A 17,840-nucleotide genomic window follows, 5' to 3' on the forward strand; every position below is an offset into this window, starting at 1 on the left:
TGCAGCTTTCTGTTGCTAGACATAAGCTTTTTTTTCTAACCTTCATCTAAATGTAGTCGGGGCAGCTGTGTTACTGCAAGGAGATGAGACGCTGGGGTTTCAGAGGTCAGGATCCACTAAAAAACCCACCTCTGGATTGTTTCCTTCACTGTGGAGCGCCCAAAGCCTCTGCTGTAAGAGAGGACAAGCAACCCTGAGGATTGCTTTAAATGGCCTAAATCTGCAAATAATTTGGAAATAGAGGGAATCCTACTAAAGCTTGTTGGATGAATTATCTGCGCTGTTCTGCAAGTAAAAGATTTGCACTTCAGTGGGGACCTGGCAAGCGCCTTTCCTGAAACGAGTAGATCTTTGTGGCACGGTCAGTTTGATTCATCAGCCCTGGAGGCAAGCTGTGCCAGAAAAAAATCCTTTTGTGCTTCTCTGTCTCCTTCCCTGGGAAGGCAGGTAGTGCCCACCGGTTCTTGCTGCGCTACCCAGCCGGAGAGGCTGCTCAGGTGTAGTGACTGCTGTGGGATGGCTCCCCTTCCAGGGGGACGGGGGAAAATAACCGTTGACATAAGAACAGAATGGGTTTTATTACTTGACAGAAAACTGCCAGAACTGACATGTCAAAACAGACAAAAAGCTGAGAAATGAATATCTGTTCATCTGGCCGCCCATCAGTCTGGAATACAGTTGTGCTTTCCCGATTTTCCATGTTACTGTTCTTCAGTTACCCTGTTACAGGAAGGCTGTACCAGCCACTACAAACGTTGAGGGAAGAAAAATAGAACAGCCACCGTTAGTAAATTCCTTTCATGTTTCTGTACGTCTGGGGTTAGTAACCTACCCCCAATTTACCTATACAAATAAGGCAGGTCTCTGTTAGAGCTGGAAGGTGTCCTCCGCGGCCTCTGGGGCAGGCAGCGTTTGGCATGGGAGCTGCAGCCATTGGCGCTGTGTCCTGCACTCTCCCTGCAGAGGTCGAGCAGAAGTGGTAGAGCTGTGAAGAAAATCTCTTTGTGAAAGCTGCTGCTGCTTCAGGAGTAAAGCTAATGTTTGTGTTCATCCTTGAAGCTGAGGACACCCTGTGGTCCTGCTCTTGAGGTTGCTGAAACCAATCTTGCTTAAATAACATGACTCTTCCTTTCCCTCCTCGTTCTGCTCTAAGGTTGGGGAATAGGAAGGATTGCAAAGACGGAACAGCAGAGTTTTATTTTCCACAGTGAAGCTGTGAGAGCAGTTGGCAACGGTAAGCGTCAGCCTTTGATTTGTGAGCTGGAAACCATTGCAAAATCTGAACTTCAGAAACAAAAGGCCCGACCATTTTTAGACGCAGGGTTTGCATGTGTTTCCCTCCCCTTCCACCCAAGGCAGAAGGGAAGGGAGCGGGGCCTCCCCATCCTCCCTGTAAGGACTCCCCAGGCAGCATCCTCCTCAGGCTCTGTACTGTGGATGGGGCTGGGGGGAGAGGGGGATTCCCAGATTTGATGGTTTCCCTCAGGAAAGCTGCCACAGCTGAAATCTTGTGCTTTAGCTGACTGTACTTTTGCCAGATCCATTTAGTGCGTAATTCATTTTGCTCTCAGGGGTACACAAAGGGTTTTTATAAACGCTAAATTACGTAAACAAGGGTTTGATTCTTTCTGTCTGTTCCAGGATGGAAACATTAATAGAAGAGCTGGGGGACTTTGAAGCCAAGTACAAATGCTGTCATCTCACAAATCTTCAGGACGAAGAGCAGCTCTCCTTTAGTCAGCCTGACTGCATTATCTCGTCGGACAACCTGGACTAGGTTTGGCCTGTGAAATCCTCTCTCATCCTCACCACCAGTAGCGATACAGAAACAAAGGTGTCTTCCATGTCGGCAACGTACGGCCCAGCTCAGGGGGGAAAGGAAAATGAACAGTTTGTGTCTTAATGTAAAGCAGAGCCCCCTCTGCTTGTAGGTTAATAAATATTTGGCAGGAATAAACGTGTAAAGCAGATGCCTAAGAAAAAATAGATTTAAATGCAGGGTTGTTCCTTCCCCAAGCTGTTTCTGCAAAAAGCGCTGCACAGCCAAGCTCACCCCAAGCCTCTGCTCTGTGTAAGGGGGTCTGTACACACACACGTGCTGTTTTGCTGGCACCACCATTTCTGTTGTCCATTTCGGTCTATTGAATTTTCCAGAGCAGAACTTTCTACTGTAAAAACTGTTTAAGTAAAATAATAGTAGGGGATGTGGGGAAAAGGATGGGTGCTGCTACTGGGAGCACTTTGGGGAGCAACAAGACTGGAATCGTTTGCCATCACAGAGCAGGGCCCACGACTCGAGGCCCTTCCCCTGGAAAAGCTCGCTCCACGCTAGAGTACCTGGAGCACGGCGGTGCCCCTCCCACAGCTTTACCCTCCTTTTGCATCTGCAGCAGATGTTCAGACACCTCAAGCCTCGTCCATTGGGTGTCTTGCTCAGCTTGGAGCAACAGTACTACCCCGTGGCAGCCCACTTCGGCACGGGGCGGCTCCCGTACCTGCGCGAGGCGCGCGCTGGGCCCGTTAAGCCCTGTGTGGCAGGGTCAGGGCGTATGTTCAAATGCCCTGTAAGAGCTGTCCTGTTCCTTGTTTTCTCTTTTGGTGGGGTTGAAGGACCCGGTCCAGCCCATGCCAAGTACTGCCTGATGCTTGCAGGGGGGGTGGGGAAGATGATGACACGACGTCTAGAATCAGAGAATGGTTTGGGTTGGAAGGGACCCTTAGAGGCCATCCAGCCCAACCCCCCCACCCCGCAGTGAGCAGGGACATCCCCAACTAGATCAGGTTGCTCAGAGCAGTTTGGTAGGTGCCGTGCGTGTGCAAGTAACGGAAAGCTGCAGCCGCTTCTATTTCTGCTGGCCAAGGCACTATCCCCTCTGTGCCTCCCTGCATGGAGCCAGGGCCGGGCAGGAGATGGGTGGCAGCCGCAGGAGGTGCCTGGCAGGCTCTGCTCCCCACACAGCCTGGCACCGCGGGGGAAGCGGGGTGCTCAGGCGCTCGTGCCTCTGCGGTGCCGGCAACCACAGTGACAGCGGCAAAACTGGGCACAGGACCAAAGCCGTATGCCAGCTGCCCTGCGGTGAGGGGAGAACACCGCCGTTCCCACTGGATTTTCTGTCAGGCCAGATCTCTGTTCCAGCTAATGATTTTCTTGGCCATGTAATATTGGCATTATCAGAGTCTGTCATGAAATGCTAAAATCTAGGGGGAGATGGATAAGAGAAAACACAGGGTTGCTTGACCGTTACTCAAAATATTTTAATGTACATGCTGTAGCCACATTAAAGAAGGGGGGAAGGGAAACATCTTACAGAGCTGAAAGATGTCAAAGGCTGTGATTTCATCATGCCAAAAGCTCTATATTTCAAAGTGACCGAAGCCAATAGCATCAAAAAAGCTTTTTTTCTGGTATGTGAAAAACAGACCAAGCAGCATGGAAAAGGGAAGAATAAACATGTTTAACTGATAGATTAAGCTGTTCTGATCCATTAGGTAAAAAAGCATTCTTGTGTTTCTGGGGTTTTTTTTAGCAGTTATAAATTTGGTATAAATCATACTTTAAATGGTTCTATTTGTATATACCTAGTAGGCTGGAACAGCTGTGGTACATTGGGTAGATAGGTAGATATTTACAGGGAATGATGACTGATGTAGAACATGCCAGTAAGTATGAAACCCCTACCAGATATGGTGTTTGAATACCACAACAGTGACCGTCAGCCGCAGCGGAGCGCAGTACCTGCCTCAGGGACAAGGTGAGCGCTGCATGTTCAGCAGCCTGTGACCGCACTGTCTGTGCTTACAGCGGGTCGCTGCAAGTTGTCAACAGCCAGCCCCACCTCAGCCCTGCCTGCCCCCCTGTGGGAGCGAGGGCACTAGACTCTTACCGCTCTTACGCCCCCATTTGTCTGAACCCCTTGGAGAAAATAAGGATAAGATCCAGTTGAAGGATCAAAACTGCCGAACTCTGCTGGCCAGGTATAGGTCTCAGCTACTTTCCAAAGCCCTCGTTACAGTCAGTGGAAATCCTGCTAACAGAGGTTAAGCCCAGCCCACATAGATATCTAAGTCTAGTTGGCTTCTAGCCTGATGATAACAGGAGTTTAGACATGGGCTGTGTGTGGACATTTACTACCTGGTGCTGCCTTTGCCAGTGTTGCTGGCAAAGCCCCATGCCTTAGCCACTGTCAGATTTGCCTCTCACGCCAGGCGTAAAAGTGTCGATAGGAGGGGGGGGACAGCTGCTGGCCCAGAGGTGAGTGCTTACCCTGAGTGGTTGTACTCAGTTCAGCAAAGCAACCGCCTCTTTTCATTTCACTGTCATCTATTTAGATCATGCTCTTCTCAGTGGGTTTCTCACCAATTTTCCAGCAGGCCATCTATTCCCACATGCTCTAAGGGCTCATAAATCTCTGACGCTGGCAATACCTAACGCCACGGGAGGATCCAGCCCCCACGCCACAAATGCTGAACAGCCTCTGTTACTCCAAACTCTTCTTTAGTCATTGAGGTGCCCAAGGCTAAAAGTAACACAGGGAAAGCGACACAACAGAGAAATATGGTACAGAAAAAAAAAAAAAGGGAAACTGGTATCTTCCTAGTGGGAGAATATTAGAGAAATGCCCTCAGTGGGAGGCAGAGAAGCCTGGAAAGAAACTGGAAGCAGTGGGGTGGAGGAGGCTAAGAGTGGTTTGTAAGAGGCAAATCCTGAGGTTGCAGCATGACAGAGCAAGAAACCGTCTCAGTACCGTTCTGCCCTGAATGTCAGGGCAGGCTGAGTGGCCCAGACCTGTGTATTCACCTCAGAGCCAGACTGTCGGCAGAGACAACTCCTCTGCGGTGAGTAGAAAAGCAACCGGCGCAACTAGGCTCCAATCAGCAGGACATGGGCAAATGTGGCCTTCATTCTAACTAATGGAAACATGGTAGTGCCACAACTACTTCAGAGGAAAGCTGGCACTAAATAGCAAAAGGAGGTGGAGTAGGCCTCATTAAACGACATAGAGGAAGAAAACATAGCCTTAGTAGGAGGAAAGACTCTGCAACACCAGGCTTGTTCTCCCGGCCTTGCAGAAACCCTGCTGGAGGGGGAAAGTTGAGTCAGCGGGCGTGGGGGGCTTGGGGGTGAACAGGCTGCCCCTGCCTGCCAGCCCACGCAATGTCTTAGTAGCCTCCCTCTGGGACTGCCCACTGGCTGAGAGCGAATTTACTCAAGACCCTACATACAGGAGCTGCAGGAACCAGGGCCCACTTTTCCCAGGTTTAGTGAAGCTGTATTGCCACAGGTGCCCTCCACCAGTGAGCTTTCGGGGACTCCTTTCCAAGTGAGGGTTTTACCAGTGTGGGTCAGGCCAGGGCAGGGTGGGGAAGGGGGGAAGAAGGGGATCTCCCACAGCAAAGCAGTTGCAGAGCATCAAAGGCTGTCGCAGCCCTTGCCAGAAAGGACGTGAATGAGCACTGCTACTCTGTCAGCATGGTCCTTTGTGCAGAGCCCAGCTCACTAGAAAGAATCAAACTAAAGCAGCCGATGCATGGCTATTTCATACACGTGCAGGGCTACACCGCACAGGCCAGGCACGTGCTGCTTAGCTGTAGTCCAACTGTTTGTGCAGACGCTTCACTGTGAAAGCCCGAAAATTTTTGAGAAGCCTGGATGTGCGTCCATGCATTTAATCGGCTACTAAGGTAGCAAGGTAGAGCATGTACTCTATAAATATTTTTAAGAAGTCCTTAAAAAAACCCCAAAAAACCAAAACCAACCAATCTCTTCTACTTTAAGAACAATACCTTTGTAACACAACATGGGTGGGAACAAGACAAGGTACCAAGACCTACACGTACCATACGTAATAGACGTTCTGAGCATGACTTGTAAGAAATGTACTCGCAGTACAAAAAAGTACCCAAATGCCAGACCAAAATCTCCCCCTAAGAGGGTGACAACATTCTATTTACAAGAAAATACCGCTTCAGTTAAAAATGCTAAAAACCATTCTCTTGAGTTCATATAAAAATAATCATGTCTGTGTATGCATACATGTATTTACATACGTTTATGGCTTTCACATGCCTCAACCTTCTCCAATAAATGAAGAAATACAAATACTCCATCCATTACTACTTTTTCTCCTCCTCAGGTTTTTCAGCCTCTGCTTCTCCAACTGATAAGGTGCCACTACCGTATTTTTTCACTCGGGTTTCTACTCTGGCAAGTCTCTGCTTCACCTTTTGTTGAGATGACGTGTATTCTGCCATGAGCCTGGCAAACCTAGTCTGCAGTGTATCCAGGGCTGTTTCAAGTCTTTCTACTTTTTCTTCCAAGTCTTTTGGGTCAGCTCCTGCTTTTGCTGCTTCCTCATCTATTAAATTGTCTTTCATCAGAATTTGTCGCCCTTTCTCTTCCAGAGCCTTTTTGGCTTCTGGATATTCGGTGAGGGCTTCCATCAAATCATCTTTAGACAAGCAGAACAAGTCAGAATAACCAATACTCCTTATGTTGGCTGTCCTCCTGTTGCCAGATTTGCTACCTTTGATGTTTAGGATGCTGATTTCACCAAAGTAGCTGCCATCGCTTAGGACTACAAATTGGGTTATGCCATCATCCGCCACCACAGCCAATTTTCCCTCTTTAATAATGTACATTTCTCTACCAATATCTCCCTTTTTGCAAATGTAGTCCCCAGGACTGAAGACCGTAGGTTTCAGTTTCAGCACGAGCTCAATGAGAAGTCCAGCTTCACAATCCTGGAATATACGCACTTTCTTCAGTGTGTCCAAATGGACGTTGATGGCAATTTCAGCCTTCAACTTGTCGGGCAGATTTTTGAGAACTTCCTTCTCATCCACTGTTTTCTTGTTGGTCCAGAGGTAGTCAAACCACTTAATAACCCTGGCTTCCAAATCCTTAGTCACTTTTCGGAAATGCATGTACTGTTTAATGGAATCGACCTTGGCCTGGAACTCTGCCCTGGAGGCATTCATGTTGGAAATCATGGAGCCCACGTTACCGACAATGGTAGCGAAGATCAGCACACCCACCAGGAAGTCAATGACCACAAAGAGATACTCTTCATCTTTCACCGGGGGAGGTGTTTCTCCAATGGTTGTCAGCGTGAGCGTTGACCAGTACAGACTGTAAATGTACTTTCTAGACAGGCGCCCGTACTCTGGAATGGACACGTTGGGATAGACCCAAGAGTCGGTTCCAAATCCGATGAGCTTCGAAATTGCAAAGTATATACATGCGTTCCAGTGGATGATTATAAGAATGTATAAGACAAGATTTCCAATACGAAACATGTTTGGATAATTTGTCCTGGTTTCTGTACGGTCAAAAAACTCAAAAAGCCGAGAAATCCTCAGCAAGCGGTTAAATCGCAGTTCAGGGTAGTTCAAACCGAGCTTCAAATATGCCAGGTCTGTTGGCAGAAGAGACAGCACATCCAGTTTGAACTGCACAGTTTTGGTATAATGATCTCGTAATTTCTTTTCATCCTGAACTAGCAAGCCTTGTTCAAGGAAGCCTTCAGAGAATAAAAATTAAAATTTTACTTGTTAGAATAAAGGCGCAGTTCACAGTTATCATCAACAGTACTGAATGACTTACATTTCAGACACCTGAGAACATTAAAACTTGTACTTTTATGCATACAGACATCGATACACTATGAGTTCACTTAATGAAAAAAATTTAATTGCAAATTTAAATCTTTCAGTGAAGTTCAAAGCTGATATATAATGATGTAGAGCAATGACTCTGTTATTAACAGTGCTCCCCACAGTTTTCCACTCTGTTCTGGGACAGCTGTATCTTTGTCTTTCAGGTATCTTTGCAAAAAGAAAAGGGAGATTCAAATGTCTCATTTTACATAAATCATTGGCATGAGTCATAAAGTTAAGCAACTGTTAAACAACTGTGTACAAAATCAGAGTGGAATAAGTTTCAATAAATACCAAGAATAAGTAGGTATAATGGATAGGGGGTTTTCTCAGAACAATATAGATATCCTTGAGATAATGAAATCCATTTTTTCCCCTGAGCCACGCTTTTTCTCTTGTTAAAAAGATGTTAAAAGTCACAGGATTTTCCTTTTCATTCAGGGAAAACAGCTTACGCTTTTTTGTGTTTCTAGTGAGAGAGCTACTAAGCAGAATTTTGTACATTGTTTTCTCTCTATTCAAAAGACTTTGGAAAGTATTATAAGAATTACTAGAAGACATGAGCTGCAGTAAGAGCCCTTAAAACAAACTGCATCTGTGTAAGAGTTCTCATAGAAAGGCTGCCTGAGCAGTACAGCTGCACTGCTGTTTTGTACCTCTGAAAGCTCAAGGCATCAAAAACATTCCAGAAGACACAGCCTATGCACAGCAAAATACATGCTGCAATTGCAAGTGGATATGTCCAACTGTCTGTCTGCCATGGCAGGCAGAAGGAAAAGTCCACTGAGATAAAAGCAAAACATTCCCCATACATCACGATTATCACATTTTGCTAATCCCTTAGCAATCTACAAGCGGCAGCTTTCTCAAGAAAGCATCTGCTGAGGAAGACCAAGCTGCACTTCTGTCTGCCCTACACAGTATGGCTGTAGTTCTGGAATGTGTGTGTGTCTGTACAGCTGCCTCATGTATATCTGTGTATCCGTCTTCGGGTATCTGCAAACTGATGGTGACTGCACATGGAAATGGTTCCTGTGCCATGAATGTGTTACACCCAGAAAACAGCTGAAGGAGCTGGTCAAATATGCCCTTATTAACAGAGTTCTGCAACTAAACAGAAAAGTTGCCCAAGCAGATGAATTTCTGACTCACAATTATTAAAAATAACTGAAAACACCTTCCTGCTGGAGGGAGATAAAAGCCCCTCAGATCTTTTTTGTGCCCTCACAGAACTGGAGCCCTATAGTAAAATCTTTTGAAAGCACAGGCAGGGTGTGCTAAACATGACCAGCTGCTGGGAGACATGAATCTTTTCTGCTTCACAGTACACAGTCACTAAATAGGTAAAATACAGTGAAACAGGCCCTGCAGCTAGACAGTAGTGCACCACAGAGAAGCTGCCATGGATCATGGTAGTTGTGGGGCTACTTAGAACCCACTTCGAAGTCAGTCCCTGCTTTTAGATAACCAGGGGTCACACTCCCAAAGGCTTTCAGGACCTTTGTCCCCAAGGCAGATGGAGCTTGCAGATTTACAGAAGGCAGCAGGCACTAGTGGAGCCAGAAGGGGTTGTTAAGTGAGTTGACAAAGATTTCAACTCCTAAAAGATGTGACTCCCATATTTGAGTACCCGCAACTGCAGCAGACACCTGCACTGAAGCCTTCTCGAGATCTCTGTGGCAGTTCTGCAGTTCCAATGCAGGCCTGCAAAGCCAGACTTCTAACCATGCTTTAACAGCTGTACAATCATTATCAGGACAGCCCTGGAAAGTTTAAAACTCACATTGCCTATACGTGCCCAATTTCTGCTCAATTCTTTCCCATTACAGTAACAGACACAACTGTATAAGAGAAATTTAATGGGCATGGTTGACTTTTTAACCACACAAAGAAGATGAAGGACTACCCCCACCACAAAAAAAATGCATTGTTGTGATTTAGGCTGCCATCTGAAATAGACTTTTCTGTTGAACAAGGTACTTGCTAAGTTTAAGAATTTGGCTTGCTATGAGTTATGTGCTTCCCAAAGTGACAGCATTTTTAGCCTCTGTTTTGCAACTATGTTTACAGCTTGTCACAAGCCATAATTAATGTCAAGCTGTCAGTATGATTTAAAAAAAAAAAACAACATGTAAAAATCAAAGATTTAAAAGAACTCTCATTTTTGTAATGATCAGTGCAGCTTTGGACCCCTACACGGGACATTTTGGGGCTGCATCCGAACCAGTAGATAGAACAAACCAGGAAACATTTTCTGGCCCAGAGATCAGCTACCATGACAGCTTCTATTCACATGTAAATTCTCTCAGTCCCCTCCAAAAATGGCACCATGAACAACATCCAACTTCTGCTGTCCACTGCTTGAGAGAGTGCTAGCTGACATAGACCAAAGTGCACGCACCAAAGTACATCAAGGACTATTCCAGCAATTTAATGATATGGATCACTGTATGTCATTGCTTAGGCCTATGTTATGACCTTGTTTAATTTAAAACAGATAGACCTTTAAGGCTAGAATTTCTATCAGCTGGGCCCGCTCAAATATGGAGTCTTCTCAGCCCATCTGGACTACAGAAACAGGAATGGGAAGCTGAAGAGAACACTTCGTGCATGACATGGCACAATCCTCACAGATCCTTTAGGTTGACACTTCCTTCAGGAGAGCAGGACCTAAGCAGAGGGGCCTGGGTTACTCCCATCCTACCACCCTCCTGGGCTAACCCCGTACCATCACCAGGCAGCAGGAGACACAGCCAGGACCTCGCAAAGGCTGCAGGAAATACAGCTGGTGGTGGAGGGGCAGCACTGCCGGTTCCATGCAGAAGGCTGCAGACTGGCGGCTGAGGTGAGTGCCAGGTCTTGCACTTGACCAACTCAATAATTACTTCTGAGCAAGATGCTGCACAACTTGGCTAAGAAAGCAGCACCTGTGGGGCGCGGTTGGTTTCTTGCCCACTCTAATGAGCACAAGCAATATATCATGCACAGAGTGATCATGACATGCAAAGTGCCTTATTTTCCCTTCCCCATGCAGCCTGTTGCAGTGGCTATTCAGTCAGTGTCTGGCATGCCTATTAAGCACTGACAGAACTGAATTTAGAGACAAGTGAAGGGCAGGTGTTGGGATGTCCAGCCCTAAAACAATCCAAAGTGGTCAGACACTTCATCTTCCCAAAGCCTCCACTGTTGGGTTCTGCTGGAGACAGGATACTACACTGGTCAGACCCCACAGGGGAATTTCTGTTTCCAGCCTTTATATTCATGCTGTATCTGAAAACACTGTAAAAACCCAGAAAGACTCACCTGTCCTGAATCTGACAAACATGTCAACAACATAGATGATATCAGAGCCATAATCCAAGAACAGCCATAATTTCATATGGTTAAATTGTAGCTCATCAAAGCAGGCTCTAAAGAAACAGAGATACATTTAAAAAAAAATGTAGACTAATCACGTAAGCAGAGTACTTGCAACGCATGTCCTAGCAGCATGTTAGCGCACATTACTGGCAAATTCAGGGGGGCATATCTCCACGCCTAGACACCTGCACACCAGAGCTATGTCTAAACAGACACTAGGATCTTTCAGAATTCAAAGGTGTTTAGGCCAGGAGCAAAACTCAAACACATACATGCCACACAAGTGCACTCATGGAGGAAAACACATATCCCTACAATTAAACATGCACCAGATTTCATGGGGCACACACCTCTGTTAAGATAATTCCCAAATAAAATATTTGTTTCTGAGTGGCAAGCTATTCTCATCTCTCCCTGCCATCCGACACAGCCTACGTGAACCATTTCCAAAGCACTCCGTTCATTACTTTGACACAAACTGATTTCCACATTTTACAAGGGAAAATAAACACTCGAGTAAAATCCTCCTGCCCTTCAAGCATCTATAGATGCATGATATCAACTTAAGATGACCCAACACTGCCCACACACCCTCCCCTCCGTTCTCTACCGGGTGACTGGAAGACCTGTCTCTAGCAGCGAGTGCTTACGGAGCTGGCAGTGGCCAAGGCACATCTCTGCAGCAAGCCAGTAGGTGGCACACAAAGGCCGCAGCCAGCGCTTATGAGGACCTTCATCGCAAGATATACCGAATTGTTTTTAGGCAAAAAGAGAAAAAGAAACATTGGCTATCTATTCCCAGTGGTATGTATATCGTGTACCCCCAAGAGTATACAAACTATAAGTCTTCTAGGTAGGCCACCCAAAAAATACCGCAGGGACGAAAGAGGATGTTTTACATAGGAAACATAATGAGACACTAAATTTGAAACCCAGTATTATTACTAACTTAATTCCATACCTGCACACTAGCATACACCAGTTATAGAACACGGGTGCTGCAATTATGGTCAGCCAGTGATAGTAAATATTGCTTGAAGGATCTATCACAAAGATCTCTTTTTTCTTCCTGGAAAGTAAAACATGCAGATTTACACTGGAAATATAATGGAGTGACCTGCTGGATCTCCCTCTCCTGGAGGCTGTGCATCTCATGATGAACTCACAGCTGTCTAAGAAGAGAAAGTATCCATGCAGGCAGCTCCAGATGAGATGCCGAATGCTAGCTTCATCCCACCTGACGCACTTTATTTATTTGCTTGATCCAACTTTGGAAAAAGCAAAGAGTGGAAAGAAAAACACATTCACATTGCTGAAAACCACAGCCTTTCTGCATATGACACCCACTGAAAAAAAAGTAAAGCATTAAATGTTTCTTATTCTCATTCCAGCTAGAAGGCTATGGTCCGTTGCTAGAGAAAGAGCCTTCCTTTGCAGATTAGTTTTTGACATTTTTGCAAATCCTGTTACGGAAATGACTGTATGAGCACACATTTAAACAGTAAAACACGTATGTATTCAAATACATGTTTACAAAAGTAAGATTCTGTGTGTGCATACACATATAGTGTACAGCTAGAACTAAAACAGATATTACGTAAAAACAAATTTCACACATTCACAGTCCTGGCTCCCTAGAACTCAACAATGAGAGACGCTAAATGAAGGGTACAGGCCTGGAATTTAAAGATTTAAAGAACTGCATAGCTAACGGTACATGTAGAGTATGCTCAGAAGTGCCCTTCCCCAGCATGAGAAAGGTTGATATGGAATAGGCAGCAGTTAGGCATGTTGTGTGTAATCAGAAGACACACGTATGAGCGGATTGTGAGGTTCACAGCTGCAGAAGTTATTCCAACAGTAACATATGATAATGTGATCTGTGAACTGTGTAAGTGTGGGGAATATGTGACTGGGCAGGGCAATGCTTGGATATGTATTTGTGCGACTTTTTCTAATCTCCAGGAATGTAAATATATTTAAATATAGTGATAATTTATTTCATATTTATGTGTATTTCTGGCATTATCCCTGCTGTCAGCTGAATGTCCAGATAGTAATGTTAGTAAAGAAAGCAGTTTTAATCTAAAAAGTATTTACTTTGCCATTTTCACAACAGGTTTTGAGCCATTTCTTCTAAAAAGCTGGTCACCACCTCAAAACTGGTGACCTTGAAATACAGTCTTCATGTGACAGAGTATACTACCTTCTAGACATTAAAACATTTATTTTCTTTGCTGAAATGTTTTAAAGTGCTTTAGGCTACTGCAAAGCTCAGGCTCTCACTACATAGTAATTGAAGTTGAAAGAGGATCCTTTGAACAAAGGCTTTCTAATCAAACAAAGCTTTGATTAAGAAGGTCAAGATCTTGAGATCAAGCAGATTCCATTTGGAAGCGATTCCTATCTACACGTCCCCATGCCTACATTGCACATGCCACCTTATACATACATATAAATTTGCAGTATATTACTCTATCATACTCCTTAACTGTGAAGTCCACTCAAATACATTCTCTTTTTATCTGCTATCATTGCTATTTTTAATGACTAGTAATACTAAATTGTACTACATTTGGATCAGCTTTGGGGGAACAAAACAAGAGCAGCATCCATTTCTGACAAAAGCATTCAAATGATTTTGTTTTGTTGAAAAAATACAACACCTCCTAATCAGCAGAAGCAAACTTTAATGATCGCTAATAATGAACTGCACCATATTAAGTAAGTAAATGTGCTAGTCAGTGTAATAATTAAACTTATTAGTAAATCTGTAATTTTCTACATGTAAGACTTTTGCTCTTTGTCCAACTTCAGACTTTAGGTTCATCCGCTCTGAATCACTATGGACATTCTGGAACAATGAAAAGCCTGTGCAGATCTGCAAAACAGGCTACTATCATAAAATGCCCTCATAGTGAAAAAGTGATCTTCAACACCAAATCAAAGCCACCAGAGGTAGCCAAATTCCCTTTTACTGACCTAGGAAGCTGTTCATTTCAGGTCTAAACATAGGTCTTAAAAATTCAACAAGTTTGATGAGCACTTGCACCTTTCCAAAGGGGAAAATGTATTAAAGATTTGACAGCCTAACGTCCTGCAGCCAGCCCACAGTACAATAGCTGTTTTGGAAGTGTTACGATGAATGCCATACCATGCTTTGTAGTGTAGGAGGTGTGTTACAAACACACGTTCATTCTTTATACTTACTCTTCTTTTTTTTTATCATCTTTTTTGTCATCTTTCTTTTCCTCTTTCTTTTCCTCCTTCTTTTCCTCCTTCTTTTCCTCTTTTTTCTCCTCTTTAACCTCTTTCTTTTCTTCCTTTTTGCTGTACAACATAACGTAAGGCTTAGCAATATTACTGTTATTTTAACAGTTAAGGGAGAGGGTGGATGTTGAGGTACAGGAAACTAGACTGGACTCCAGCAGAGTAGGACAGGGAACCAACTAGTAAAAATGGTTTACAGGCTGAGGCCTCTTGAACTGACACCACCACACTATCACATCAGGTAACCAGCTGGCTGATTCTGTGCATTAGTCACCCATGCTTTCTTGACCTTTTCAGACATCAGTGTACCAGGCTGATCTTAAACAAATGCTTGCAGTTTGTTTGATTCTTTAGCGCTCAGACATTTATAAAGAAACCTAACAAATTATAATAGAACTTAAAATGTCTTAACAAAGTGTCAACATTCTTTGCGTATCCAAAACTTCACAGTGTCTGTCTGAAGCTTTAATTAAATTAAATGAAATTAAACGAAATGAGGCTCAATTTCCTCTCACAGTTCTTTAAAACCAGCATAGCTATAATTAATTAATTACCCCTGGCTTCAACAATTGCCTTGGAGAAGAATCCTAGTCAACGTTTGAATAAAAGCAGCAAATGTAAAGAAAAGAGGTGTGTCTCATTTAACTACATAGTAGTAATTTTATAAATGCTTTACAGTCAACATGATTAAGCCAACTTATTTTAGACCTTTACAGTAGATATCTACTGTATCTACAAGATAGTCCATATCTACGAGACAACTTGTGCCCCAAAGGCTTTTTTTTTCTTTCCATCAACTGTAAAGGAAGAATAGATTGCCTAGTTCAGGTGCAGGTGTCTATGTGTGATCAGAGGATCCATGCTCAAGTTGCTCTGCCTCTATTCGACTGCCCCTGTATTCAAAGGCTGAGCATTAAGTATGAAGTTCCATCCTTGCTAAAATCAATGGGAATTTTGCCTAGAATTAGGAATGGAATCCTGATTGTCCCCATGTTAGTTAATTGCTTTTCATGAAATAGAGTAAAATATGGACCATTTAACATAATTATATCCCACCATTCCATGGTATCCAGCACAGACCCAAGCTGCAAGATTTAATTCCAGATAATGGATTTTCTTACTGTTCAAGTATGTACAGCCTTTAGCTCATTAAAATGTGATAAGCCAAATATAGAGATGGATCTGACTTCCCCCATTCTTATGTTTCTGTGAACAGAAGAGTCTTGAGCTATGTTAACTTATGCAGATAGGCCCACTCATCCTCTTCAAAATTGCAGAAAGCTAACACCTTTCTGAAGATTCTGTCAATACTTAATCTTAGAGCTAAATTTGCCACATGCATTGGTCAAGAACCACACTCATTTTCACAAGCAGAAAATCCATCATCTGAGGTCTCCCTGGTCTGCATTTGAAATTTCTTTATTTGGTGAAGCAGAAAACGTCCCCATTGGTTAGACAGAAAAGACAAAACGTTCCTGATGCTACAGTGAATGTGGATAATGCATATATAATCATAACTCTCCACACATAAGGTCTGGTTTGGATGAAAGCCATGGACTCCTGCTCTCATGGGAGCTGCGTGTTCTCCTCTGAACTGCCAAGACTGGGTCTGATTCTCCCCTTGCACTGGTGTCAATAAAGGACAAATTAGTTCAATGACAGCAAGATCCTACAGCAAAGACAAAATACATAGTAACAGTTGAAAAAGTGCTGCTTACAGGATTTGAACCAACAGGTTAAAAGTTTAGTGAGCTCACTTGTGCTTTTCATGTGTACTTGCTTGTATTACTCAGATCAGAGAAAGTCTACGCTGTGAATGGCAGTCCTGTCTACGAATGTGCTTGTTACAGGAAGAAAGCAGCACTCCAAGGGAGAAGACAACAGTCACCAATTTTAAGATAGTAGTAGATTTCACCTATCGGCAATGAGCACCTGTTCCAGTTCCTACTCTTAGACATTTCCATAGTGGTGCAGCACCACGGTGTAATTCAGAAAAGCCCAGACTCATTTGCTAAAAATGCTGAGATCCTACACCCCTCCATGTCCAGGGAAATACCTACCATGCTGACCAACACCACTGTAACTGTTGAAATTATTCCCTGCAAGGGAGCACAACTGGAGGAGAAAAGAACCTTTGGGCTGACTGATCTTCTATGTATAAATGCATCTCAACTCAAAGAAACGATTTTTCATTTACCAAGGCTGATTTCTACATGGCAGTGGGAACTGCCACTCAAGCACTTATTTCTCCACCACTGAATCCCCCTGGACTTTTATGGCTTCTCTTTGAAATCTGCCCCCAAAAGCCCTTCCTTTTTAAAAAACCATCAAGATTTCACTGCACATTACTACACATGGCGCCTGATCTAAAGGCCAGTTCACAGTTGCTGTTAGCAATAACATAGCTCCTCAGTACTTCAAATGTCTGGCATTCTTACCAAAAAGGGAGATGTACGAGTAACATAATTTTCAAACGGTAGGGCCACTGTACATTTGTGGATGTTGCTATGCAGGGAAAAGTAGGTTGAGATAGACAATCAATCAAAAAGTCTCAGTGGTGGTGAACTTCAGAGGGAATATTTTGACAATTCAGAATTCCTCCTATGTTTTGTTTTAAAAACAAGAAAAGAACCCACATTATTTCTCACAGCATCTAATGCCAATACTTCTTTTTCTCTGGCCTGAGATCACCTACAAACTCATCTGTCAACTACAGGTATCTTTAATAAATGAGGTTCTTCCATTTCTGTGGCCTCTGTTCATCTCTCTATTGGGTAATTCCCAACTTATACTTCCACCTACTTGTAGTCTGGCCATGGAAGTCACCCAGAGGACAAGGTCGGCCATAATCAAAGCCTTGAAAGCATCACCTACAGTTCCCCAAGGGCAGGCACTCTTAGGTCTTTAACATAATGAAAAATCCAAAGCATCAAAAAGACCTGCATCTTCTTTTCTTTATCAGCACTACCAAGTAAACTGGAATCCAGTTATTAATAAAAGTTTGTGCCTGTCCTCTTTCACAGCAATACAGTGGCATCCATTCTGTGCTTCCAGCACATTAAAAGGAGCATGCATCTTCAGACTTAGAAAACATGTCTTCATCAGCCCCTATAAAAACACTGTCATAATCTTTGAATGAGTCAAATATTTGCATTTCTCATCTGTCAAGTACTTGCAAATCAAGTATGTTTCAGACTGTCAGGCAAGTAGACAGACAGGTGTTGTCTTCATTTAAAAATAATGAAACATTGGAAGGATGAAAGCTTTGCCCAAGGTACACGAGTCATTGTCAGAAACAGAGTAAGAAAGCAGTATTTCCTTCCTAACTGGTCCTTTGGGCCCTGACTAGCAGGCTAGGCTCCCAGCTTTTAGGACTTTATACCAGTGTAAATAAAATCCTGCACATTTCTGTCACTGTTCACTGCACACTGATTTTCCTTTTCAATAAAAGTTATGCAAACCAAACCAAAGCAACCTTTCTTGCTTCTGGAGCAGGAAGGCCTCTTGTTCAGGTAGGTGCACAAAGGTTTTGCAGCATCATTTAAAATGTACGG

General features: G+C 43.8%; 1 protein-coding gene across 2 annotated transcripts in view; it reads right to left on the reverse strand.

Moving 5' to 3' along the window:
- Nucleotides 1-5,918: 5,918 nt before the first annotated feature.
- CNGA3 (cyclic nucleotide gated channel subunit alpha 3) overlaps nt 5,919-17,840 on the reverse strand; it is a 33,749-nt gene continuing 21,827 nt past the window's right edge. Inside the window, exons 6-9 of one of the 2 annotated variants that reach the window (XM_064438476.1) lie at nt 14,227-14,346; nt 11,978-12,085; nt 10,960-11,066; nt 5,919-7,520 (exon numbers count right to left, since the gene is read on the reverse strand). In XM_064438476.1, coding sequence (XP_064294546.1) covers nt 6,115-7,520; nt 10,960-11,066; nt 11,978-12,085; nt 14,227-14,346 — 1,741 coding nt within the window. In that variant the 3' untranslated portion in view covers nt 5,919-6,114. The remainder of the gene's footprint in view (nt 7,521-10,959; nt 11,067-11,977; nt 12,086-14,226; nt 14,347-17,840) is intronic. The other variant, XM_064438467.1, reaches the window with a different exon arrangement.

The sequence above is a fragment of the Phalacrocorax carbo genome, chromosome 1 (genome assembly GCF_963921805.1).
Source record: "Phalacrocorax carbo chromosome 1, bPhaCar2.1, whole genome shotgun sequence".
NCBI lineage: Eukaryota > Metazoa > Chordata > Aves > Suliformes > Phalacrocoracidae > Phalacrocorax > Phalacrocorax carbo.